The 27727-nt window shown below is 43.6% G+C and overlaps 1 protein-coding gene across 3 annotated transcripts in view; it reads left to right on the forward strand.

The window, feature by feature from the left end:
• Nucleotides 1–575: 575 nt before the first annotated feature.
• LOC134354404 (receptor-type tyrosine-protein phosphatase H-like) overlaps nucleotides 576–27727 on the forward strand; it is an 80117-nt gene continuing 52965 nt past the window's right edge. For 2 of the 3 annotated variants that reach the window (XM_063063399.1, XM_063063401.1), the window contains exons 1-6: nucleotides 576–785; nucleotides 13268–13295; nucleotides 20339–20617; nucleotides 22311–22589; nucleotides 24056–24334; nucleotides 25414–25686. In XM_063063399.1, coding sequence (XP_062919469.1) covers nucleotides 732–785; nucleotides 13268–13295; nucleotides 20339–20617; nucleotides 22311–22589; nucleotides 24056–24334; nucleotides 25414–25686 — 1192 coding nt within the window. In that variant the 5' untranslated portion in view covers nucleotides 576–731. The remainder of the gene's footprint in view (nucleotides 786–13267; nucleotides 13296–20338; nucleotides 20618–22310; nucleotides 22590–24055; nucleotides 24335–25413; nucleotides 25687–27727) is intronic. The other variant, XM_063063402.1, reaches the window with a different exon arrangement.

Here is a 27727-nt window from a genome sequence, read left to right on the forward strand (position 1 = left end):
AACAAGTAAATCAATTACAGTAAGTATATTAAATAGTTAAATTAAAAATAGTACAAAAACAGAAAAAATAAAAAAGTGAGGTAGTGTCCATGCGTTCAATATCCATTTAGAAATCAGATGGCAGAGGGGAAGATGTTGTTCCTATTTCACTGAGTGTGTGCCTTCAGGCTTCTGTACCTCCTTTCTGACAGTAACGATGAGAAGAGGGTACATCCTGGCTGGTGGGGGTCCTTAATGATGAACAGCACCTTTCTGAAGATCCACTCCTTGAAGATGCCTTATATATCCATAAGACAACATGTAAAATTTGAGCTGGACCCCGCTGTTAAAACTGCGGCTGGAAATGTGCTGTGGGATTCAGCATACAGCATCGGATCAAGGCCCCTCCCCACCACCTTTTGCGAAGAGAAGTGTCCTCCCCCCACCCCACCCCCCTGACTCTAGCAGTGGATATATACAGAAAACAGTTAACAGACTGCAGTTATACAAAGTTCAAAGTAAAAATTCATGCAGTAAATCATATCAAGATTAGAAATTAACTGCGACTTTCATTTCCTTATTGGGTTGGGCAAAAGTTAAGTTTGTGCCTTTGTGGTTTCAATGATTACTGCAGAAACGATCACACCAACGCAGAGGGGTGGACAGGAAAAAGGAAAAAAGTTTCCTGCCGGTGGAGCTTAGTAGGAGAAAGCTTCCCAAACTTGTTAAAGTGATCTTGGATTGAAACTGGCATGAATCCCTTCAACCGGCACCAGCTTCTGCTGCTGACACTGATCTTGACTTGGGTGAGCCTTGCAATCTCTGTCACATTATTGAATGTTCCACTCTAATCAAATCACTTCTGTTATGTGTGAGAGTGCTTTGCTTTAATCTTGACAGTTAGATATTCTATTGTTGAAGGTGAATCAAAAACGCTCTCAGTAAAATTGTTCTATAACTCGATCACACTTTTAAGAGAAGTTTGGATAGGTACATGGATAGTAGGGATATGGAGTGCTATGGTCCCGGCACAGTTTGATGGAAGTAGGCTGTTTAAATGGTTTTGGTATGGACTAGATGGGACAAAGGGCCTGTTTCTGTGCTTTACTTCTCTATGACTCTATCTGAAGGATTGTGCTGAAAATCTCCAAGGGTTCCAGAGATGAAGTGGAGAGTAGTGTTAACAGAGAGCAAATTGTTACAGGGCATTGGGGTCGGGTTTATAGTCATAGTCATACTTTATTGATCCCGAGGGAAATTGGTTTTCATTACAGTTGCACCATAAATAATTAAATAGTAATATGTAAATTATGCCAGGAAATAAGGTTAGAGCAGGACAAGAGTTCCAGTTGTGTAGTATAGAGAGATGGGCGCAAGAGCAAGATGTATTACAGTGATGGGGAGGTTAAAATGAGAAAAGTGGCGGTTGGGGGGGGGGAATCACCATGAGGGCATGCTACAGTGAAGAGTTCATACATTGAAGAGTTTGATATACAGTAGTGAGCTAATCATGGTGTTACATCGAACAGAGTGCAGAGAGCTTTGCGGCGAAATGTACTGAGTTAATGCTACTGCAGAAAGTGACATAGTGAGGGTATGTCACAATGAGGCGCACAAAATGCTGGTGGAACACAGCAGGTCAGTCCAGATAGATGAAAATGAATGAACAGTCAACGTTTCGGGCCCTTCTTCAGGACTGAGAAGGAAGGGGGAAGATGCCAGAATAAAAAAGATGGGGGGGAGGACAACTGGAAGGTGATGGGTGAAGCCAGGTGGTGGGAAAGGTTAAGGGCAGGAGAAGAAGGGATCTGATAGGAGAGGTGAGTGGACCATAGGAGAAAGGGATGAAAGAGGAGGAAGTAACAGGCAGATGAGAAGAAATAAAAGGTTAGAGTGGGAAATAGAAAAAAGAGGAGTCGAATTTGTTTACTGGAAGGAGAAATCAATATTCATGCCATCAGGTTGGAGGGTGCCCGGATGGAATACAAGGTGTTGTTCCTCCACCCTGAGGGTGGCCTCATCGTGGCACAATAGGAGGCCATGGACTAATATGTTGGAATGGGAATGGGAATGGGAATTAAAGTACTTGGCCGCTGGGAAGTCCCGCTTGTGGTGGATGGCGCGGAGGTGCTGCTGGACCTGCTGAGTTCCTCCCGCAGTTTCTGTGTGTTGCTTTAGATTTCCAGCATCTACAGAATCTCTTGCCTTTATGCTACAGTGAGGGTTTGCTACAGCAAGGGGAGTATTCCAGTGAGGCCAGTTACAGCAAGGTTTTAATCAGAAAGGGTCATCTTTTCACACGGTCAGAAGAGTGATCATTAGTTCCAGTTCCATCACGGGCACTGGCCTCCGTAGTGTCCAGGACATCTTCAAGGGGCGATGCCTCTAAAAGGCGGCATCCATCCTTAAAGACCCCCAACACACACAACACGCTGGAGGAACTCAGCAGGTCGGGCAGCATTCGTGGAAATGAACCGTCAACGTTTCGGGCCGAGACCCTTCGTCAGGACTGAAGAGGGAGGGAGCAGAGGCCCTATAAAGAAGGTGGGGGGAGGGTGGAAAGGAGAAGGCTGGTAGGTTCCAAGTGAAGAACCAGTAAGGGGAAAGATAAAGGGGTGGGGGAGGGGATAAGCAGGGAAGGTGAAGGAGGAACAGGGGAAAGCACAATGGGTAGTAGAAGGAGGCGGAACCATGAGGGAGGTGATAGGCAGCTGGGGGAGGGGGCAGACTGAAACTGGGATGGGGGAAGGGAGGGGGAGGGAATTATCGGAAGTTGGAGAATTCAATGTTCATACCAAGGGGCTGGAGACTACCCAGATGGTATATGAGGTGTTGCTCCTCCAACCTGAGTTTGGCCTCATCATGGCAGTAGAGGAGGCCATGTATGGCCATATCCGAATGGGAATGTGAAGCAGAGTTGAAGTGGGTGGCAACCAGGAGATCCTGTCTGTTGTGGCAGACGGAGCAGAGGTGCTCGACGAAGTGGTTCCCCAATCTGCATCGGGTCTCACCAATGTAGAGGAGGTCACACTGGGAGCACCGGATGCAATAGATGACCCCAACAGACTCACTAGTGAAGTGTTGCCTCACCTGGAAGGACTGTTTGGGGCCCTGAATGGTGGCAAGAGAGGAGTGTAGGGACAGGTGTAGCACTTACACTTACAGGGATAAGTGCCAGGTAGGAGATCCCTGGGGAGGGACGTTGTGGACCATGGAGTTGCAGAGGGACAGATCCCTGCAGAAAGCAGAGAGGGGTAGAGAGGGCAAGATGTGCTTAGTGGTGGGGTCATGTTGAAGGTGGCAGAATTTGCGGAGGATAATGTGCTGGAGCCGGAGGCTGATGGGGTGGTAGGTGAGGACAAGGGGAACTCTGTCCCTGTTGTGGTAACGGGAGGATAGGGTGAGGGCCGAAGTGCGGGAAATGGAGGAGATGTGGATGAGGGCATCATTGATGATGGCAGAAGGGAAACCACGAACCTTAAAGAAAGAGGACATTTGAGATGTCCCGGAACGGAAAGCCTCATCCTGGGAGCAGATACGGCGAGGACGGAGGAACTGAGAATAGGGAATAGCATTTATGCATGTGGAAGAGTAGGAAGAGGTATAGTCGAGGTAGTTTTGAGAGTCAGTGGGCTTATAGAAGATGTCAGTGGACAGTCTGTCTCCCGAGATAGAGACCGAGAGATCGAGAAAGGGGAGAGGAGTGTCCGAGATGGACAAAGTGAGTTTGAGGGCTGGGTGGAAGTGAAAAGCAAAGTCGATGAAATTGACGAGCTCAGCATGGGTGCATTGTGTTTACGATTAAAGACGCCCATCTCCCTGGATATGCCCTCTTCTCATTGTTACCATCACAAAGGAGGTACAGAAGCCTGAAGGCACACACAACAATTCAGGGACAGTTTCTTCCCCTCTGCCATCTGATTTCTGAATGGGCATTGAACCCATGGACACTACCTCACTATTTTTTTATTTCTATTTTTGCACTACTTATTTCATTTAACTATTTTATATATATACACTGACCATCATTCACATTTTTCTCTATTATCATGTATTGCAATGTACTGCTGACATAAAGTTAACAAATTTCACAACATAGGCCTGTGATATTAAACTTGATTTTGACTCTGACCAACAAGAACCTCCACGTTATTTCGTATTTGGCATGAAGATCAGGAAATAAGTGTTCTAATTTGCATTAGCAACACTTCCTAAAGATTTACAGTGTCATAAAAATTCCAATGAGGTTGCAGTCATTACAAATGTTGAAATTTTCTCTTCCCATAGTGCTGACAATAATAATTCGATTTGACATTCAGGTATAAAGATCTTACACCTTAGGCACACATTCACATCCTGCCTCCACCACAGGGTTGTGTGTTTAGGTCCCTGCCCTACTCACTTTACACCTATGATTGTGCGGCGAAGTACAGCTCCTACACCAGATACAAGTTTGCTAATGACACCACTGTTGTGGGCCGTATCAAAGGTGGTGATGAATCAGCAGACAGGAGGGAGATTGCAAATTTGGCTGAGTGGTGCCATAACAACAGAGGTCCATGAGCCAGTCTTCATCGGAGGTGGAGAGGGTCAGTAACTTTAAATTCTTGTGTGTCTCCTGTCCTGGACCCATTACATACTTGTAAATGTAATTGCAAAGAAAGCACAAAAGCCCCTCCACTTACCTTTTCAATGATCCAGATCACCTCAGGGATGTGCGTGTCCTGGTCATGTGTCCGTTTTGTGCTTGTGTTGAGAAACACACCATCTTTCTCAAAGGCTATCTGCAATGCAGAGGGATATAGAAGGGGAAAAATTTTAAAAAACACAACTGAAGTGCGGTTGAGTGAAGGGCAGGAGTCCAATTAGATGTTCATACCATCCCGGGTGTTTAAATTTCCCAGTGTTATTATTTTCGGAGGACCTGTTCTGGGCCCAGCTTCTATAGATGTATGGTGGAAAACGTATTGATTGACTGCATTACGGCTTGGTGCATCAATGCCTTTGAATGGAAAATCCTACAGAAAGTAGCGGATACAATACATAACGACCCAGTACATAAAGGGTAAAGTTCTCCCAACCACTGAGCTACATGAAACACTTTTACATTCTCCACTGCATAAAATGCTGTTGTCACCATCCAGGCCAGGTTCTTTTCTCACAGCTGCAATCAGGCAAGAGATAGAAGAGCCTCAGGACCCACACCATCAGGTTTAATAACAGTTAATACCCCTCAACCATCAGGCTCTTGAACAAAAGAGGATAATTACACTCACCTATTGAGATGTTCCTACGACCAATGACCTCACCAAGGACTCTATCGTGTTGTTTCATGCTTTCGTTATTTGTTGCTATTTATTTATTTGTATTTGTACAGTTTGTTGTCTTCTATGCTCCTGCTCTTTCATTGATCCTGTTTACAGTTATATATATATATATATATACTCCTTCTGATAAGTTCCCTTTGAACTTTTGAAATCACTCACCACCATTCAGGGCTCTAGGCAGGTCTTTCAGGTGAGGCAACACTTCACCTGTGAATCTGCTGGGGTCATCTATTGTACTCTGTGCTCCTGATGCGGTCTCCTCGACATTGATGAGATGCTTCATAAATTCTGGGACCACTTCATCAAGCACCTCCACAAGCAGGACTTCCTGGTGGCCAAACTTTCCCACAAGAATTCCACATCCTCCCATCCTATGTCACCTCTTTCTAAGGATTTAATTTTATGTTTTTACCAATAGAGCCACCCTACCTCCTCTGCCTACCTGCCTATCCTTTCGATACAACGCGGAAGTTATTCTTTCAGCCACGACTCAGAGATGCTCACATCATTCATATCTGCCCATCCCTAACTGCAACTCAAGATCATCTACCTTGTTCCATATACCATATGAATTCAAATACATCACCTTCAGTCCTGTGTTCATCACCCTTTTTGATGTCATTCCCCTGTTACAGTGAAACTCATCCCACTGACTGCAGTTCTGCCCTATCATCTGCCTGTCCTCCCTCACCGTCTCCCTACACACTGCATCTGCTTGTATACCAACTGCCCCATTCTAAGCCCTATCATTCCAGTTTCCAGCCCCTGCCAAATTAGTTTAAACCCTTCCCCACAGCTCTAGCAAACCTGCCCACAAGGATATTGCTCCCCTTTGGGTTTGGGTACAACCCATCCATTTTGTACAGGTCCTATCTTTCCCAGAAGAGATCTCAGTGATCCAGAAATCTGAAATCCTACCCCTACATCAATTCTTCAGCTGTGCATTCATCTGCCAAATCATCCTATTCTTACCTTTACTGGCACGTGGCAAAGGCAGCAATGCAGAGATTACTACCCTAGAGGTGATGTTTTTCAGCTTTCTGCCTAACTCCCCAAAATCTCTCTTCAGGATTTCCTCCTTTTTCCTACCTATGTCATTATGAAAAATGTGAGGTGCTACATTTTGGTAGAACTAATCAAAATAGGACATACATGGTAAATGGTAGGGCATTAAAGGATGTTTTAGAACAGAGGGATCTGGGAATAATGGTGCATAGTTCCCTGAAGATGGAATCTCATGTGGATAGGGTGGTGAAGAAAGCTTTTGGTTTGCTGGCCTTTATTAATCAGAGCATTGAGTATAGGAGTTGGAATGTAATGTTGAAATTGCATAAGGCATTGGTAAGGCCAAATCTGGAGTATTGTGTACAGTTCTGGTCAGCGAATTATAGGAAAGATGTCAATAAAATTGAGAGAGTACAGAGGAGGTTTACTGAAATGTTGCCTGGGTTTCATCTCCTAAGTTAAAGAGAAAGGTTGAACAAGTTAGGTCTTTATTCTTTGGAGCATAGAAGGTTGAGGGGGTGCTTGATAGAGGTGTTTACAATTATGAGGGGATTGATAGAGTGGTTAGACTTTTTCCATTGAGAGTGGGGAAGATTCAAACAAGAGGACATGGGTTGAGAATTAGAGGACAAAAGCTTAGGGACAACATGAGAGGGAACTTCTTTACTCAGAGAGTGGTAGCTGTGTGGAATGAGCTTCCAGCAGAAGTGGTTGAGGCAGGTTCTACGTTCTCATTTAAAGTTAAATTGGATAGATATATGGACAGGAAAGGAATGGAGGGTTATGGGCTGAGTGCAGGTCGGTGGGACTAGGATAGAGTAAGAGTTCAGCACGGATTAGAAGGGCCGAGATGGCCTGTTTCCATGCTGTAATTGTTATATGATTATATTATCATCAATATGTACCAAGACTTATGGCTGCTCACCATTCCACTTTAGAATGATGTGGACCTGACCTGAGACATCCCTGACCCTGGCACCCGACCATCCGGGGGGTTTATTTCATGGTCACAGTTATTGCCTTCTGCTCCTTGTTGGAACTCTGTTGATTTTCTGATCCTTAGCATTCTTCTGGGAGTCAAGCAGTCTTAATTCCAAGATTTCAGTTTATTGTGGAGTACAAACAAACATACAAGTACTAAACAAACTGAATAAGGAGCTGAGAAATGGTGCTAAGAGGGGGATCAATGCTAAGGGGTGTAAGTATTGAATCGTATTGACTTTATTTCTTACATCCTTCACATACATGAGGAGTAAAAATCTTTACGTTATGTCTCCATCTAAATGAGCAATGTGCAATCATAGTAATTTAAAATAATTTATTTTAAATTTTTAAGTAAAAGTGGCAGGCCGACAAATCCAGGGCAAGCATTAAAAAGGGCCACTTTTCAGCATAATTGTATAAGGGCTAAGAGAGTTCTTAAAAGAGCGCCTGAAGGCTTTGTGTGTCAATGCAAGGAGCATTCGTAATAAGGTGGATGAATTGAAAGTGCAGATTGTTATTAATGATTATGATATAGTTGGGATCACAGAGACATGGCTCCAGGGTGACCAGGGATGGGAGCTCAACGTTCAGGGATATTCAATATTCAGGAGGGATAGACATGAAGGAAGGGGAGATGGGGTGGCGTTGCTGGTTAAAGGAGAGATTAACGCAATAGAAAGGAAGGACGTAAGCCGGGAAGATGTGGAATCGATATGGGTAGAGCTACGTAACACTAAGGGGCAGAAGACGCTGGTAGGAGTTGTGTACAGGCCACCTAACAGTAGTAGTGAGGTCGGAGATGGTATTAAACAGGAAATCAGAAATGTGTGCAATAAAGGAACAGCAGTTATAATGGGTGACTTCAATCTACATGTAGATTGGGTGAACCAAATTGGTAAAGGTGCTGAGGAAGAGGATTTCTTGGAATGTATGCGGGATGGTTTTTTGAACCAACATGTCGAGGAACCAACTAGAGAGCAGGCTATTCTGGACTGGGTTTTGAGCAATGAGGAAGGGTTAATTAGCGATCTTGTCGTGAGAGGCCCCTTGGGTAAGAGTGACCATAATATGGTGAAATTCTTCATTAAGATGGAGAGTGACATAGTTAATTCAGAAACAAAGGTTCTGAACTTAAAGAGGGGTAACTTTGAAGGTATGAGACGTGAATTAGCTAAGATAGACTGGCAAATGACACTTAAAGGATTGACGGTGGATATGCAATGGCAAGCATTTAAAGGTTGCATGGATGAACTACAACAATTGTTCATCCCAGTTTGGCAAAAGAATAAATCAAGGAAGGTAGTGCACCCGTGGCTGACAAGAGAAATTAGGGATAGTATCAATTCCAAAGAAGAAGCATACAAATTAGCCAGAGAAAGTGGCTCACCTGAGGACTGGGAGAAATTCAGAGTTCAGCAGAGGAGGACAAAGGGCTTAATTAGGAAAGGGAAAAAAGATTATGAGAGAAAACTGGCAGGGAACATAAAAACGGACTGTAAAAGCTTTTATAGATATGTAAAAAGGAAAAGACTGGTAAAGACAAATGTAGGTCCCCTGCAGACAGAAACAGGTGAATTGATTATGGGAAGCAAGGACATGGCAAACCAATTGAATAATTACTTTGGTTCTGTCTTCACTAAGGAGGACATAAATAATCTTCCAGAAATAGCAGGGGACAGAGGGTCCAGTGAGATGGAGGAACTGAGCGAAATACATGTTAGTAGGGAAGTGGTGTTAGGTAAATTGAAGGGATTGAAGGCAGATAAATTCCCAGGGCCAGATGGTCTGCATCCTAGAGTGCTTAAGGAAGTAGGGCAAGAAATAGTGGATGCAATAGTGATAATTTTTCAAAACTCGTTAGATTCTGGACTAGTTCCTGAGGATTGGAGGGTGGCTAATGTAACTCCACTTTTTAAAAAAGGAGGGAGAGAGAAACCGGGGAATTATAGACCGGTTAGCCTAACCTCGGTGGTGGGGAAACTGCTGGAGTCAGTTATCAAGGATGTGATAACAGCACATTTGGAAAGCGGCGAAATGATCGGACAAAGTCAGCATGGATTTGTGAAAGGAAGATCATGTCTGACGAATCTCATAGAATTTTTTGAGGATGTAACTAGTAGAGTGGATAGGGGAGAACCAGTGGATGTGGTATATTTGGATTTTCAAAAGGCTTTTGACAAGGTCCCACACAGGAGATTAGTGTGCAAACTTAAAGCACACGGTATTGGGGGTAAGGTATTGGTGTGGGTGGAGAATTGGTTAGCAGACAGGAAGCAAAGAGTGGGAATAAACGGGACCTTTTCAGAATGGCAGGCGGTGATTAGTGGGGTACCGCAAGGCTCAGTGCTGGGACCCCAGTTGTTTACAATATATATTAATGACTTGGATGAGGGAATTAAATGCAGCATCTCCAAGTTTGCGGATGACACGAAGTTGGGTGGCAGCGTTAACTGTGAGGAGGATGCTAAGAGGATGCAGGGTGACTTGGATAGGTTGGGTGAGTGGGCAAATTCATGGCAGATGCAATTTAATGTGGATAAATGTGAAGTTATCCACTTTGGTGGCAAAAATAGGAAAACAGATTATTATCTGAATGGTGGCCGATTAGGAAAAGGGGAGGTGCAACGAGACCTGGGTGTCATTATACACCAGTCATTGAAAGTGGGCATGCAGGTACAGCAGGCGGTGAAAAAGGCGAACGGTATGCTGGCATTTATAGCGAGAGGATTCGAGTACAGGAGCAGGGAGGTACTACTGCAGTTGTACAAGGCCTTGGTGAGACCACACCTGGAGTATTGTGTGCAGTTTTGGTCCCCTATTCTGAGGAAAGACATCCTTGCCATAGAGGGAGTACAAAGAAGGTTCACCAGATTGATTCCTGGGATGGCAGGACTTTCATATGAAGAAAGACTGGATGAACTGGGCTTGTACTCGTTGGAATTTAGAAGATTGAGGGGGTATCTGATTGAAACGTATAAGATCCTAAAGGGATTGGACAGGCTAGATGCAGGAAGATTGTTCCCGATGTTGGGGAAGTCCAGAACGAGGGGCCACAGTTTGAGGATAGAGGGGAAGCCTTTTAGGACCGAGATTAGGAAAAACTTCTTCACACAGAGAGTGGTGAATCTGTGGAATTCTCTGCCACAGGAAACGGTTGAGGCCAGTTCATTGGCTATATTTAAGAGGGAGTTAGATCTGGCCCCTGTGGCTACGGGGGTCAGGGGGTATGGAGGGAAGGCTGGGGCGGGGTTCTGAGTTGGAGGATCAGCCATGATCATAATAAATGATGGTGCAGGCTCGAAGGGCCGAATGGCCTACTCCTGCACCTATTTTCTATGTTTCTATAAATAGAACAGTCAATGTAACATAGAAATACACTCAAATCAGTGTGAGTTAATCAGTCTGATGGCCTGGTGGAAGAAGCTGCCCCCGAGTCTGTTGGTCCTGGCTTTTATGCTTCGGTACCGTTTCCCTGATGGTAGCAGCTGGAATAGATTGTGTTTGGGGTGACTCAGGTCCCCAATGATCCTTCGGGCCCTTTCCTCACACCTGTCTTTGTAAATATCCTGAATCATGGGAAGTTCACAACTACGAATGTGCTAGGCTGTCTGCTCCACTTTCTGCAGAGTCTTGCGATTAAGGGAGGTACAGTTTCCATATCAGGCAGAGATGCAATCAGACAGGATGCTCTCAATTGTGTCCCTGCAGAAAGTTCTTAGGATTTGGAGCCCCATACCAAACTTCCTCAACAGTATGAGGTGAAAGAGACGCTGTTGTGCCTTTTTCACCACACAGCTGGTGTTTACAGACCACATGGGGTCCTTGGTGTGTGGATGCTGAGGAACTTAAAGCTGTTTACCCTCTCAATCCCAGATCCATTGATGCCAATAGGGGTTAGCCCGTCTTCATTCCTCCTGTAATCCACAACCAGTTCCTTTGTTTTTGCGACATTGAGAGAGAGGTCATTTTCTTGACACCACTGTGTCAGAGAGATTATTTCTTTCCTGTAGACAAAATAATAAAAGCTGGTGCCTCTGAAAACCTACCACTTTTATAGGTAAGTCAAAGAAAATACCTTAGATAGTGATAAACCAGTTAATAGGCTACATAATTAAAATTATTGAATCACATGGGTAATGTGCTAATACTTAGCCAATGAGGAATGAGACAAACCATTAGTTTAGCTGCTATACCACTTTCTGCCAGTGAGGGTGAAAAATACATGAGTTTGTAAAGAAGTACAAATCTTATAAAAAAGTATTAATAAAAAAAATGGTTTCCAACATCCTTTAATTATGGAATCCCCTATCACTACTGCACCCCTTTTTCTCCCCCTTCCCTTCTGAGCCACAGAACCAGACCCAGTGGCAGAGACCGGGTTGCTGCAGCTTCCCCCACTCCCCCCAAGAGTATCTCATGGTATGCTAATTATTAAGGGGAACGGCCACTGGGTTATTCTGCACTGGCTATATTCCCTTTCCTCTCCCAACAGTCACCCAGGGAGCTGCTGCCTACAACATAGGGGTGACTAACTCCCCATAGCTCTTAACTATCACATCTACATTTTCCTGTATGAGCCTCTCATCCCTCCATTATTCCCTTCTCCCATGTAGGGATCCTGAGCGAAGGTTGAAATGTGAACTCAAATTCACTCAAACTGCCTGGAGTACTCTCAACTTAACAGAAGACTACTCAATAAACCAGTGATGGTTTAATAGTAAGTAGTTAAACTGCAGAGTTTAAATAGTCAGGCACAAGAAAATCTGCAGATGCTGGAAATCCAAAGCAACACACACACACACACACACACAAAATGCTGGAGGAACTCAGCAGGTCAGGCAGCATCTATGGAAATGAATAAACAGTCCTCTGCATCTAGAGAGGATAAGATATGTTATCAAGGACAGACTCAAGAAATTTGAAAAAATCTGGCAACCATTACTGCTGTATTTGCAGAGACCGACAGCTGAACTAAGTGTTGGGGGCGGTAGGACCTAAACAGCACATACGGGAGGGGTGAGGGGAGGGAAGGGCTGGGAAGGGGAAAGGAGACGGAGTGATAGGGTTTCCTTTGCTTTTTACTTGTTTACTTACATTCATTTGACTTTCATTATGTTGTTATAAGAAAGAAAAGAAGAAAGAAGCATTGTACTTTAGGACATTGTCAGTTGTACAGTTTGTAGTTAAGCTGATGTTGCTTCACAATAAAAACATTTAAAACAGAAATGAATAAACAGTCAACGTTTCAGGCCAAGACCCTTCTTCAGGACTGAGAAGGAAGGGGGAAGATATCAGAATAAAAAGGTGTGGGGAGGGGAAAGAGGCTATCTAGGTGACAGGCGAAGCCAGGTGGGTGGAAAAGGTGAAGGGCTGGAGAAGACGGAATCGAATAGGAGAGGAAAGTGGACCACGGGAGCAAAGGAAGGAGAAGGGGGACCCAGGAGGAAGTGATAGGCAGGTGAGAAGCAGTGAAAGGTCTGAGTGGGGAATAGAGGTGGGGAGGCAGAATATGTTCACCGGAAGGAGAAATCGATATTCTGGTACTGCTGACATGGCATCAGTGCTGCTGTACAGTCAGTGAGGGATGGGGCAAAGACTGCAGAATCTACCAATGTCCTATGTATGACTCCAGTGACAGCCCGTTACACCCAGTACGCACCTCCAGCATAAACCAGTTCATACATTTGGACACGTCAAGAGGAGGCTACCCTTGGGTGGAGGAGCAACATGTTATATTTCATCTGGGTACCCTCCGATCTAATGGCAGGAACATGAAGTATGTTTTCCATTAATGCTGCCTGACCTGCTGAGTTCTTCCAGCATTTTGTGTGTGTTGTTTAAGAAGTCAGGTGATATTATGATGGTTTCTAATAGTGGCTTATGCTGAGAAATATACAAAGGAAAGTAATTTTTGACATGAGATTAAGGACTATTATAATATCTTGTTATTAATGATATTTCTTCATCAACAGGAAGTCATCTGCAGTCAATCTTCCACAAGTAAGTGCCACCATTTTATTTTGATTTTACGATCATTTCTTTTGGACCCTGCTGCTGAATTAAAAGCTGTGGGAGCAGGAAAGGGAAATGGAGTCAGCGTTTGAGGCAGATGACATTTCGTCAGAACTGGCAAGTCATAGAAACATGTTTCAAGCTGTAGAAAATAGGGAGGGGTGGAGAGAGAGAGCCGGGGAAATGGCTGTGAAGGTGTAGCGTGTGAGCAAGTTGGTGTAAACTTAAAGTAGTTTAATGACAAAATGAATCAGAGGGGAACTGCTGAGAAGAAGGAAAATAAAGAGAGGGGAATCCAATCCAAGACAAGCCATGATGCAATGGCGGAACAGAATTGATGGGCCGTATGGTCTAATTCTGCTCTTATGTCTTATTTAGTGTGATGCCGTTGCTTACCTGGAAACTAGTAAATGACCCATTGGGTCGAATGACTTCCTTCTGCATCATTGAGCGCTACAGCACAGAAGCTAGCTCTTTGGCCAATCTAGACCATGCCAACATGTGCTTCTGCCTGGCCCAATCTACCTGCTCCCATGGCCATTGCCTTTCATGCCCCTTTCACCCATGTGCCTACCCAAACTTCTCTTCAGTGTCAGAATTGAATCCGCATTTACCCATTCTGCTGGCAGCTTGTTCCACACTCTCACCACCCTCTGAGTGGAGAACTTCCTCTTCAGATTCCCCTGAAATACTTCACCTTTCAGCCTTAACCCATGACCTTTAGCTCTAGTCTCGCCCAACCAGAGGGAAAAATGCCTGCATGCCTTCAGCTATCCACACCCCTCAGAATATTATATACCTCTATAAAATCTCCCCTCATTCTCCTTATTTAAAGATATATTAAAATAGAAAGTAGGTGTGTCCTGCACATAGCTCAGATAAGAAAGAACCCAGAAATCTGAAAGTTTTCATATATTTAATATAAGAATGTGCAATCTTAGTTTTTCTCAAAACCTAAGAGTAGTACAAAGTTGTCCACCTTTTAATTTTCCCTCTTTAGTATTGATGAGATTTATTTCAGATCCTTTTCTGAAGACCCATATTAGGGTAGACAATTGGCAACAGAAATTAGAATAACCTTTTGGGAACCAAAGGAACAGTGATCGGTGGGACAGATGATCATCATTTTGTATAACATCCACTGATATTTTAAAGACTGTTATCAATAGGAGATCAATAGACCAGTAATTACTTGGTAGGACTGTTAGTACTTGTAGGACATAAAACGGAGTTCATGCTTCAGGTCAGTACTTGCCGTGGAGTGGGACGATCACTTTTCCAAGGTCATTAACATTGAATAAGAGGAATACATTTAAAACCAGTGACCCAGGTTCAATTCCCACTGCTGCCTGTAAGGAGTTTGTATGTTTATCCTGTGACCGCTTGGTTTTCCTCCGGGTGCTCCAGTTTCCTCCTCCAGTCCAAAGACTACCGGTTGATAGGTTAATTGATCATTAGGTTAGGTTAGGGTTAAATTGGCGGTTGCAGGGCGGCACAGTTCAAAGGGCCAGAAGGGCCTACTCTACACCATATCTCAATTTAAAAAAAGATTATTCCTATTATTAAGAGGAAGCTCCAACAGTGCACTCTTTCCCATGGTCTAAAGTTGAGGTCATAGCCGACACACACAGCAGCCAAAGAACAGCACGCACCTTAAAGAGGACTCACAGCCCAAGAATATTCAGGCTGAAGGGCATCTTCACACTAATTAACCATCCCTTGGCATTTCCCTTACAAGATCCATCACCAGTCACTGGGCTGTGTGCAGTAAACAAGACAACAAATTCATTGATAATTGAATGGAAAAAGCCAAATGATGCAGGAGCCGATAGCTACACCTACAGAATTACAGTCATTAATGTTATCAATAGTCATGAATGGATCAACAACACACAAGCAAATGAGACAATATTTACAGTGAGAGGCCTGGATCCTGGAGATCAATACAATCTATCAGTGCAGTCAGTAAATCCGAACAGCAGTTGGAGTTCTGCTGAGGACTTAATTAACACCACAAGTAAGTAAGACCATAAGACATAGGAGCAGAATTAAGCCATTCAGCCCACGAGTATGCTCTGCCATAATGAAAGCTTCCGCATTATCTCCTTGTTTTTATATTCTATTCCCCTTGAAATAAAGGCCAACATTGCATTTGCCTTCTTTACCACAGATTCAACCTGTAAATTAACCTTCTGGGAGACTTGCATGAGGATTCCTAAGTCCCTTTGCACCTCTGATGTTTGAATTTTCTCCCAATTAGATAATAGTCTGCACTATCATTCCTTTTACCAAAATGCATTATCATACATTTCCCAACACTGTACTCCATCTGCCATTTTTTGCCCATTCTTACAATTTGTCTTCCTCAACTCTACTTACCCCTCCACCTATCTTCACATCATTTGCAAACTTTGCCACAAAGTATTTAAATCACTGACAAACAATGTGAAAAGTAGCGGTACCAATACTGACCCCTGAGGAACACCATTAGTTTCTGGCAGCCAACCAGAAAAGGCCCCCTTTATTCCCACTTGCTGCCTTCTGTTGGTCAACCATTCCTCTATCCATGCCAGTATATTTCCTGTAACACCAGAGGATTTTATCTCGTTAAGCAACCTCATATGAGGCACCTTATCAAATGTTTCCTGAAAATCCAAGTAAATGACATCCACTGCCTCTTCTTTGTCCACCCTGCTTGTTACCTCTTCAAAGAACTCTAAGAGATTTGTCAGGAAAGATTTCCCTTCACAGAAATCATGCTGACTTTGACTTATTTTATCATTAGCCTCCAAGTAGCCCAAAACCTCATACTTAATAATGGATTCCAACACTTTCCCAACCACTGCGGTTAGGCTAACTGACCTATAATTTCCTCTCTTTTGACTTCCTCCCATCTTAAAGCGTGGAGTGACATTTGCAAATTTCCAGTCCTCTGGTACCATGCCAGAATCAAGTGATTCTTGAAAGATCATGACCAATGCATCTGTTATCTCTTCAGCAACCTCTTTCAGGACTCTGGGATGTAATTCATCTGACCCAGGTGACTTATTCATCTTAAGACTTCAATTTGCCTAGTACCTTTTCCTTTGTAATAGCAATAGCCCTCACTCCTGCTCCCTGACTCTTACAGACCTATGACATATAGCTCGTGTCTTCCACAGTAAAGACTGACGCAAAATACTTATTAAGTTCATCTGTCCCCAATTACTACCTCACCAACATCATTTTCTAGTGGTCCAATATCAACTCTCACCTCCCTTTTATTTTTTATATAACTGAAAAAACTTTTAGTGTCCTGCTTTATATTATCAGCTAGTTTGCCCTCATACTTCATCTTTTCCCTTCTTATAGCTTTTTTAGTTGCCTTTAGTTGGATTTTAAAAACTTCCCAATATCCAACCTCCCACTCACTTTTACTACCTTATATGCCCTTTCCATGGCTTTTATGCAGTTCTTCACTTCCCTTCTCAGCCACGGTTGCCTAGCCCTGCAGTTTGAGAACTACTTCTTCTGTGGGACATATCTATCCTGTGCCTTGTGAACTATTCCCAGAAACTTCAGTCACCTCTGTTCTGCCATTCACCCCGCCAGTATCACCTTCCAATCCACCTGGGCAAGCTCCTCTCCTATGCCTCTGTAATTACTTTTATTCCATTGCCATACTGACACATTTGATTAATGCTTCTCCCTCTCATATTGCAGTATGAATTTAATCTTATTATGAACACTGCCTCCTGAGGGTTCCATTATGTTAAACTCCCTAATTAGATCTGGATTATTACACAACACCCAATCTAAGATAGACTTTCCTTGAAAAGGCTCAAGCAAAAGCTGGTCTAAAAAGCCACCTTGTAGGCATTCAACAAATTCCCTTTCTTGCAAACTGACACCAACCTGATTTTCCCAATTGCCTTAAATATTGAAGTCTCCTATTACTAATGTGTCATTCATTACCCTAATTACATGCCCTTTCCAGCTCCCTTTGCAATCTCAACCCGACATCTTGGCTACTATTTGGAGGCTTCTATATAATTCCCAGAATGTTTTTTTTACCCTTGCAGTTTCTTAACTCCACCCTCAAAGATTCAAGATTCTCTGATCCTATGTTACCTCTTTCTAAAGAAGTAATTCCATCTCTTACCGCACCGCATCTCTACCTATGCTTTCCTGCCTGTCCTTTCAATACAAAGTACATCCTTTGAAGTTAAACTCCCAACTATAACCTTTCAGCCACAACTCAGTGATGCCCACAATGTCATATGGACCAATCCCTAATTGTGCCACGATTTTTTCCACCTTATTCCACATGCTATGTGCATTTAAGTTTAGCACCTTCAGTCCTGCATTCTTCGTCCATATGAATTTTGCCTCTGTGGCACAACATAACTCTTCGCTCTGTCTGCATTTGTACCCAATCATTGGCTTGTCCTTCCTTACATTCACATTACATATTACATCATCTACTTGTAAACCAGCTGGCTCATCCTCAGCTTTGTCATACTATTTCCCATTCCCCCAGCCGTATTAACTTAAACCACTTCCAACAGCTCTAGCAAACCTGACTGCAAGGATATTTGTCCCCCTCAGATTCAAGTGCAACCTGTACCTTTTGTACAGGTCCCACCTGCCCTAGAAGAGGTCCCAATTATACAGAAATCTGAATCCCTGCTCCCTGTCCCAATTCTTCAGCCACACATTTATCGCCAACTTATGCTATTCCTGTCCTCACTGTCACGTGGCACAGTCAGCAATCCCGAGATTACCACCCTTGAGGTCCTGCTTCTCAACTTCCTTCCAAATTCCCTGTATTCTATTTTCAGGACCTCCTCCCTTTTTCTACCTATATTGTTGTTACCAATATGTACCAGAATTTCTGGCTGCTCACTCTCCCTTTTCAGGGTATTGTGGATTCCATAAGGGTCCAAAATTCCATAAGTAATTCCATAAGGGTCAGTAGCTGCTCCAGTGCCTTATCCAATAACAGTTCCAATGTCTGAACCAGACTGGAGTAACCCTCACTGTGTCTCCTTATTTACCACGCAGAGTTTTGACAGTTCTGAACAAAAGATACATTTTGGCCTCCACTGTGTGCATGCAGAGGGAGCATAAATGATTAACCTTTTGAGGCCTGACTGCAATGTGCAATGATATCAAAAGGGACAGAACATGAAGGACTAGAACACCAACACTCCCACATACTGGGAGCTTTGCCTATGTGAATCCTGAAAGCAATATATTGTATCATTGTCTGAGGCAGACAATAGCAATCCAAGGGCAGCCTGCATGAGGGTACAAATCAACTAGAATTACAAGGGAGCCACAGCTCATCAAAATATTTATTGGCTGAGGCTTCAGTGACGGCAGTCAAAAGGCAGACTGGATTGGCATCAGATTAGCATAGGTGGGGAAAGAAGCTCAAATCCTCACAGTATGAATTTGGAAGATCAAATGATGCTTTAAAAAGCTATACATCCACCTTAACTGATGCAGAAACTGCTGGTGCATTTCATGCAATGGCAGGTTGTTTAGGTTAAATATCAAAAGGAATTAGTGATTAAAATACATAAGCTAGTCATGCAGATCCAGGAATGAACGGTGTATTGTGGAAAATAAAGACATGCTTTTGAGGAATGAAATCTGGCTCATCTTCAATAGGCAGCATGTTGAAACAATTTGTAACAATGTTGAACAACTTTCTATGGGATTTATCTGTCCAGCACCTTCCCAATTGCTCCTTGAAATTCCAGCCATTGCTGTTATGCCATCACCCTTTTCTGCTCAACTTTGGCCAGCTTCTCTCTGATCCCTCCGTAAATCTCTTTACCTCACTGTAATCTTGATATGTCTTATTTTAGCTCCTCCCTCTCAAGCTTCAAGGTGAATTGTCTCTTACGGGTTCCTTTACCTGAAGCACCCTAATGAAAACTGGTTCATTATGCAACACCCAGAGTATCTAGTGTTGATAGAAATCTCCAACAGTACAGCAGTCTTTCAGTACACCTTCTCCCATAAGAAAGATTCCATGGAGAATTTAATCATATTTATGCCAGATGATATCAGACATTTCTGTCTAACTGTGAAGTCACTGAAATGGATTTAGCTGGTCAAAGACAGAGCTGCACGGAGTGAAAATTCATGCCATGCTTTTGACGAATGAAGTTTGGCTCAACTTCAACGAACTGAGTGCTGGAACAACTTGCAAGACCCTTGCACAATTTGCAACAGAAATTCAAATTCACATTGAGAATTAACGGAATGAAGAATATTGGGATATTGGGAATATTGAGATTCCATCCTGATGGCATGAAAATCAATTTCATCTTCCGGGAAAAGAAATTCCACGGTTCCACGGGTGCTGCCCGAACTGCTGAGTTCCTCCAGCGTGTTGCTTTGACCCCAGCATCTGCAGAGTATTTTATGTTTAAGAAATTCCCTCCTTTTTCTCTTTCTGCTACAGTTCACTCACCTCCCCTATTAGATTTCTTCTTCTCTAGAACTTTACCTTTCCCAACCATCAGGCTTGAACTATCACTTTCTAGCTATCCTGCTTCCGCACTCCCCCACCTTTTCATTCTGGCATCTTCCTCTTTCCTTTCCCCTCCTGATGAAGGGTCTCAGCCCAAGATGTTGACTGTTTATTCATTTACATAGGTGCTGCCTGACTTGCTGAGTTCCTCCAGCATTTTACATGTGTTGTTATTGGGATAGGTGTATTAGGTCATAGAATGACCATCACTTAATTTAAAACGCTCTGATATTCTCAAAGTCTCCAGTATTGATAGTATTCTCCAACAGTGCAGAAGTCTCACAGTATACACTCTCTCATGGGAGGGGCTCCAGGTAGTCTTTAATAATGAATTAAATCTAAGCCAGGTGATGTCAGATATTTCGGTCTGACTGTAAGATCACCGCTTATCCATACACAGAGCCAAAGAATAGAGCACACCTTCAAAAGGGCACACTATCCAAGAGCAATCAGGATGGAGGATGTCTGGCACTAATCAGCCATCCCTTGTCTTTTCTCTTAACAGAACCATCACCAGTCACTGGACTTAATGCAGTAAAGACGACAACAAATTCGTTAACAATTGAATGGATAAAGCCAAATGATACAAGAGCCGTTAACTATACCTACAGAATTACAGTCACTAATGTGATGGACAATGTCATTTGGATCAACTACACAAAAAAAGGCGAGACAAATTTCACACTGACAGGCCTGAATCCTGGAGTTCAATACAGGCTGTCGGTGCAGTCAGAAACTCCGGAGAGCACACTGAGCTCTCCTGAGAGGGTGATAATCACCACAAGTAAGTAATTCTGTAAAGGTCAATACTTGCTCCAGTGTCTCAGTCAACAACAGTTCCAATATTATTATATTTTCATATTATTGTGTTCTTTATCTTACAGTTTTTTATGCTGTGTTGGATCCAGAGTAACAACTATTTTATTTTCCTTATACTTGTGTACAGGAAATGACATTAAACATCCTTGTGTCAAGTAGAGTTACAAGATAGTCACTTCTTCTTGTTCTTTTCCACGCCTTGTGGCGCATCTGGTAACAGCCCCGCCGTTTCTTTCACATTTTTGTCTGTTTTTTACGAGGTCGAGTTGTTAGTTTGATACTCAACCCAGCAGAGATGGGAAGTGTGCAAGGAGATGGCGAAATTTGAGCCTGGGACCACTCGTCTCAAGACTGTTGCGGATGTCACTACCCCACTGGCTGGCGATACAAAATAGTCACAGTTCGTAATAATATGTATTGACTGAGGTACAGGTGACGGCAAGCAGAGGGCATCAGATTCACCCAGCTCAGAAAAGAGTCTCAGGTCTCAGCTCTTCACAACATGGGCCGGGCCGTTTGAGCGATGGTTTAGTACATTATTCATCCATCTTAGCTGCTGTATGGACTACAGCTTCATTTCCTTTTTCTTTAATTTAGTTTAAATACAAAAAAGAACTAGAGGTATCAAAAGATGAGAACTAATCGTGGGGACCACTTTATCTGCCACAAACGGAACTTCCCGGTGGCCAAAAATTTTAATTCCCATTGGCATTCCAGTTCTGACATGTCGGTCCATGCCCATGCCCTCCTCTTGTGTCGTGATGAGGCCACCCTCAGCATGGAAGAGAAAACCTTATATTCTGTCTGGGTAGCCTCTAACCTGCTGGCATGAATGTTGAATTCTCCTTCCCGTAGAAAAACTACCCACTCCCACCACCCTCTTCCTCTATTCCCCACTCTGACCTTGCCCCTACCCTCACCTACCTATCACTTCCCCCTAAGTCCCCAATACTTTCCCCTTCTCACATGGTCCACTCTCCTCTCTCTTCCGATTCCTTTTTCTCCAGTCCCTTACCTTTCCCATCCACCTGGCTCACCTATCACCTTCCTGCCAGCTCCTTCCCCTTCCCCAAATTTCTTTTCCGGCATATTCCCCCTTCCTTCTCAGTCCTGAAGAAGGGTCTTGGCCCGAAATGTCGACTGCGTTAGATGCTCCATAGATGCTGCCTGACCTGCTGAGTTCCTCCAGCATTTTGTGTGCGTTGCTCTGGATTTCCAGCATCTGCAGATTTCTCTTGTTACTAATTGTGGTGGTCTGTGATTGAACAGTACGGAGTGAGAGCAATGCTTAGATTTTCAGAAATGAAGTTTGGCTGAACTTCAGCAAGCAGAGTATTAGAACAATTTGCAATGTACTTGCACATTTGACAACAGAAATTTAATTTCGTTTTTGAGAATGAAATGAAGAATATTGGGAAAGGTGGGTTAAGTCATAGAATGGTGATCACTTAGTTTAACATCCACGAATATTAATGCAGATTTTGATCAAGTTTATGCCAGATGATGTCAGATATTTCTGTCTGACAGTAAGATCACCACTTATCCATACACAGAGCCAAAGAATAGCACTCACCTTGAAAAGGTCACACTGTCCCAGAGCAATCATGTTGGAGGGTCTCTCACACTAATTAACCATCCCTTGTCTTTTCTCTTAACAGATCCATCACCAGTCACCGGACTGTCTATGGTAACCAGGACCACAAATTCATTGACAATTCAATGGACAAAGCCAACTGATACAAGAGCCTCTTGCTATACTTACAAAGTCATAGTCACTACTCTTACGAATGCTCCCATTGATAACGGAACCACAAATAAAAGTGAGACAACATTCACAGCGACAGGCCTGCATCCTGGAGATCAGTACAAACTATCGGTGCGGTCAGTAACTCTGAATAACACACAGAGCTCTGCTGAGGAGGTGACAGGCACCACAAGTAAGTAATTCTGTAAAGGTCAATACCTGCTCCAGTGTCTCAGTCAACAACAGTTCCAATATTATTACATTTTTAATATTCTTATTGTGTTGTTTATCTTACAGTTTTTTATGCTGTGTTGGATCCAGAGTAACAACTATTTTGTTTTCCTTATACTTGTGTACAGGAAATGACATTAAACTTCCTTGTGTCAAGTAGAGTTACCTGATAGTCACTTCTTCTTGTTCGTTTCCGCGCCTTGTGGCGCATCGGGTGACAACCTCGCCGTTTCTTTAGCATTTTTGTCTGTTTTTTACGAAGCCGAGTTGTTAGTTTGATACTCAACCCAGCACAGATGGGAAGTGTACAAAGAGATGGCCAGATTTGAGCCTGGGACCACTCGTCTTAAGACTGTTTCGGATGTCATTACCCCACTGGCCAGCGATACAAGATAGTCACAGTTCGTAATAATATATATTGGCTGAGGTACAGGTGGTGGCACGCAGAGGGCATCAGGTTCACCCAGCTCAGAGAAGAGTCTCAGGTCTCAACTCTTCACAACATGAATTTGGCAGTTCAAGTGATGGTATAGTACGCTATGCATCCATATTAGCTGCTGCATGGACAATAGCTTCATTTCCTTTTTCTTCAATTTTGTTTAAATACCAAAAAGAACTAGAGGCATGAAAAGATGAAAACTAATTGTGGGGAAACGAAATTCCACGGTTTCACGGATGCTGCCGAACCTGCTGAGTTCCTCCAGCATGTTGTGCATGTTGCTTTGACCCCATCATATGCAGAGTATTTTGTGTTTAAGAAATTCCCTCTACCTTGCATCTTCCTCTATCCTCACTCTGGCCTCTCACCTCATCTCATCTGCCTATCAACTCCCCCTGGTGCCCCTCCTTCTTCCCTTTCTGCTACAGTCCACTCACCTCCCCTATTAGATTTCTTCTTCTCCAGAACTTTACCTTTCCCAACCATCTGGCTTCGACTATCACTTTCCAGCTATCCTGCTTCCCCACTCCCCCACCTTTTCATTCTGGGATCTTCCTCTTTCCTTTCTCCTCCTGAAGAAGGGTCTCGGCCCAAAATGTTGACTGTTTATTCACATGAGCTGTCGGACTTGCTGTGTACCTCCAGCATTTTACAGGTGTTGTTACTGGGATAGGTGCGTTAGGTCATAGAATGACCATCACTTAATTTTAAATCCTCTGATATTTTCAAAGTCACCAGTATTGATAGTATTCTCCAACAGTGCAGAAGTCTCACAGTACACACTCTCCCATGGGAGAAACTCCAGGTAATTTTTAATTATATCCATGCCAGATGATGTCAGATATTTCTGTCTGACTGTGAGGCCAATGCTTATCCATGCAAAGAGCTAAAGAATAGCACTCACCTTGAAAAGGTCTCACTGTCCCAGAGCAATCATGATGGAGGGTCTCTCACACTAATTAACCATCCCTTGTCTTTTCTCTTAACAGATCCATTACCAGTCACCAGACTGTCTGTGGTAAACAGGACAACAAATTCATTGACAATTGTATGGACAAAGCCAACTGATACAAGAGCCTCTGACTATACCTACAAAATTACAGTCTCTAATGTGATGAATAATAACAGTCAGATCAACAACACAAAAATAGACGAGACAATGTTCACAGTGACAGGTCTGGATCCTGGAGATCAATACGATCTGTCAGTGCAGTCAGTAACTCCAGAGGACACACTGAGCTCTCCTGAGGAGGTGATAAACACCACGGGTAAGTAACTCCTGAAGGGACAGTATTTATTTAACCCATCAGCCCTACTGGGGTGTAGGCTGCCCACAGCAGCTCACCAGATTCCCCCGTCCTGGGCTAGTCTTTCAAGTCATTCCCATGTTTAGCCCATCCTCGAGGATCCTTCCTCTCCCAGGGATGAGGTCTCTGGAGCTTTGTAGCACTGGGATTTTACAGAATTGCATTGCTAGTCCCCATGTGCACCTCTCCTCCTTTCACAGCCAGGCTTGGGACCATCCATGGTGGAGTTCGAAGGGACAATGCCTGAACCAGCCAGTAGTGGCGTACTCCTCATGGAACATTTAAAACACTTCAATTCTCTTCTGTACAGTTTTATGAGAAAATCGGCTGGTAGGTTGTTCCAAGCATCTTGGGGAACTTACCACAGTTCTTCCGCAGACTTTGGCTGTCTCGCTTCCTTTTGTCTCTCCAGTTAATCCCAGTCGGACTCAATGATGTTCAGATCAGGGCTTTGCAGAGGCCATACCAGCTGAAATCATATAGAAAATCTAGGTTGGGCTAATTATTCCACATTGCTTTTCATCCTTGGGTGGTCACAGAAACAAAACAGAAAGGGAGACTTTCTGATGAACCATCTCAGCCCAAAACTTCAAATCTTTATTCCTCTCCACAGATGCTGCCTGAGCTGCTGAGTTCCTCTGGCATTTTGTGTGTGTTGTTCTGGATTTCCAGCATCTGCAGAGTCTCTTGTGTTTAAGATCGTCATTCGGTGTCTTGTTTATGTTCAGCCCTTTGAAACACTTTTCCAATCAGTGCCATTCTTGTTTCTCCATAGTTGTGTGGATTTCTCAGTTCCTGGTAACTCTGATCCCACCAGACTTTCAATGGGAAATAAGAGACAGATCTCTCTACATCCTCACCACTCTATCTGTGTCTCTATCTTTCTGTTATATTGTTTTTTCCTCAGATTGATTTTGTGTTTTATTTCAACTGCACCTGCCTTTGCAGACTCTCCCTGCCTTGCTGGTCAGTGTAAAGTTCACTTCAGTTTGTGTCACCAGAGAGAAAACTGGACTCAGTCTGTTCCATCCATTTTTTAGTTCCTGATACTATTTCCAACTTCCGCTGCACTGGGAGCACAGGATACACGATCGGGGTGGAGTGGAACGAACCAAAGGGCAAGTTCACCAGTTTCAAAGCCATTACATACATCGGTGACCGACTATTGATTAATCGTACCATTGGGAAGGACGAGAATGCGCTGAGAGTTGTTAATCTTCAGCCTGGACGCAAGTACACAATCGAAATCACCACGGTGAGCGGGCAGACATACAGCAAGCAGGAGATCAAGGAATGCTGGACCAGCTCAGAGCGTGAGTATTCTGAATGCGAATTTTTCCTCCCCCGCTGTTATAGAAACGTAGAAAATCTACAGCACATTACAGGTCCTTCAGCCAACAATGTTGTGCCTACTCTAGAAACTGCCTAGAGTTTCTCACCTGCATAGCCCTCTATTTTTCTAAGCTCCATGTACCTATCTAACAGTCTCTTAAAAGCCCCTATTGTATCTGCCTCTACCACCTTCGCTGGCAATGCATTCATGTACCCACCACTCTGTGTGAAAAAATTACCTCTGACATCCCCCCGTACCTACTTCCCAGCATCTTAAAACTATGTCCTCTTATGTTAGCCATTTCAGCCCTGGGAAGAAGCCTCTGACTATCTACACCATCAATGCCTCTCATCATCTTATACACCTCTAGCAGGTCACCTCTCATCCTCCGTCACTCCAAGGAGAAAATGCCAAGTTCGTTCACCCTATTCTCATAAGGCTTGCTCTCCAATCCAGGCAACATCCTTGTAAATCTCCTCTCCACTCTCTGTAATCCTTCCTGTAATGAGGTGACCAGGACTCAACACAGTACTCCAAGTGGGGTCTGACCAGGGTCTTATACAGCTGCAACATTACCTCAAGGCTCTTGAACTCAATCCCACAGTTGATGAAGGCCAACACAACATACACCCTCTTAATAACACTGTAAACCTGCGCAGCAGCTTTGAGTGTCCTATGGACATGGATCCCGACATCTCGCTGGTCCTCCACACTGCCAGGAGTCTTACCATTAATATCCTAATCATTGTCTTTGAACAGCGAGGCTAGATCAAAAGTTCACCTTTCAAAGGTGGCAACTTTTCCTGATGGCTCAGTGAGTGAACCCATCACCTGCTGCTCAACAATGCATCACCGCCATGCCTGCCCTTATCCAGAGATGACATCCAAATGCCTGCACCTCCTGCCAGTAGTCTGTTCATGATATCTTTGTTTGTTGACCCAAAGTCTCAGCAACCCATAGATGCTGTCCAGCTGCTATTTGATTTATACTTTAAAATGTTATTTTATTTAGAGATAAAGTGCAGAGTATGTCCTTCTGGCCCTTTGAGTCGCTTCACCCTAGCAACCCCTAATTCTACCCTAGCCTAATTACAGGGCAATTTACAATAACCAATTAACCTACCAACCAGTACATCTTTGGACTGTGGGAGGAAACCAGAGCATTTGGAGAAAACCCATGTATTCCATGGGGAGGACGTACAGACTCCTTAAAGTTGACTTTGGAATTGAACTCCAAACTTTGACGCCCCAAGCTGTAATGGTATCTCACTAACCACTACAGTATCGTTTTCTGTTAAAGTACATATAGAATAGTACAGCACAGTACAGGCCCTTCAGCCCACAGTGTTGTGCTGACCCTCAAACCCTGCCTCCCATATATCACCCCACCTTAAATTCCTCTAGTATTATCTTAAATTTCACTAGTGTATCTGTCTCCATCACTGACTCAGGCAGTGTATTCCACACACCAATCATTCTCTGAGTAAAAAACCTTCCTCTAATATCCCCCTTGAACTTCCCACCCCTTACCTTAAAGCCATGTCCTCTTGTATTGAGCAGTGGTGCCCTGGGCTACCCACTCTATCTATTCCTCTTAATAGCTTGTATACCTCTATCATGTCTCCTCTCATCCTCCTTCTCTCCAAAGAGTAAAGCCCTAGCTCCCTTAAACTCTGATCATAATCCATACTCTCTAAACCAGGCAACATCCTGGTAGATCTCCTCTATACCCTTTCCAATGCTTCCACATTCTTCCTATAGTGAGGCGACCAGAACTGGACAGAGTACTCCAAGTGTGGCCTAACCAGAGTTTTGTAGAGCTACATCATTATCTCACGACTCTTAAACTCTATCCTTCGACTTATGAAAGCTAACACCCCATAAGCTTTCTTAACTACCCTATCCACCTGTGAGGCAACTTTCAGGGATCTGTGGACATGTACCCCCAGATCCCTCTGCTCCTCCACACTACCAAGTATCCTGCCATTTACTTTGTCCTCTGCCTTGGAGTTTGTCCTTCC

The sequence above is a fragment of the Mobula hypostoma genome, chromosome 11, assembly GCF_963921235.1.
Source record: "Mobula hypostoma chromosome 11, sMobHyp1.1, whole genome shotgun sequence".
Classification (NCBI taxonomy): domain Eukaryota; kingdom Metazoa; phylum Chordata; class Chondrichthyes; order Myliobatiformes; family Myliobatidae; genus Mobula; species Mobula hypostoma.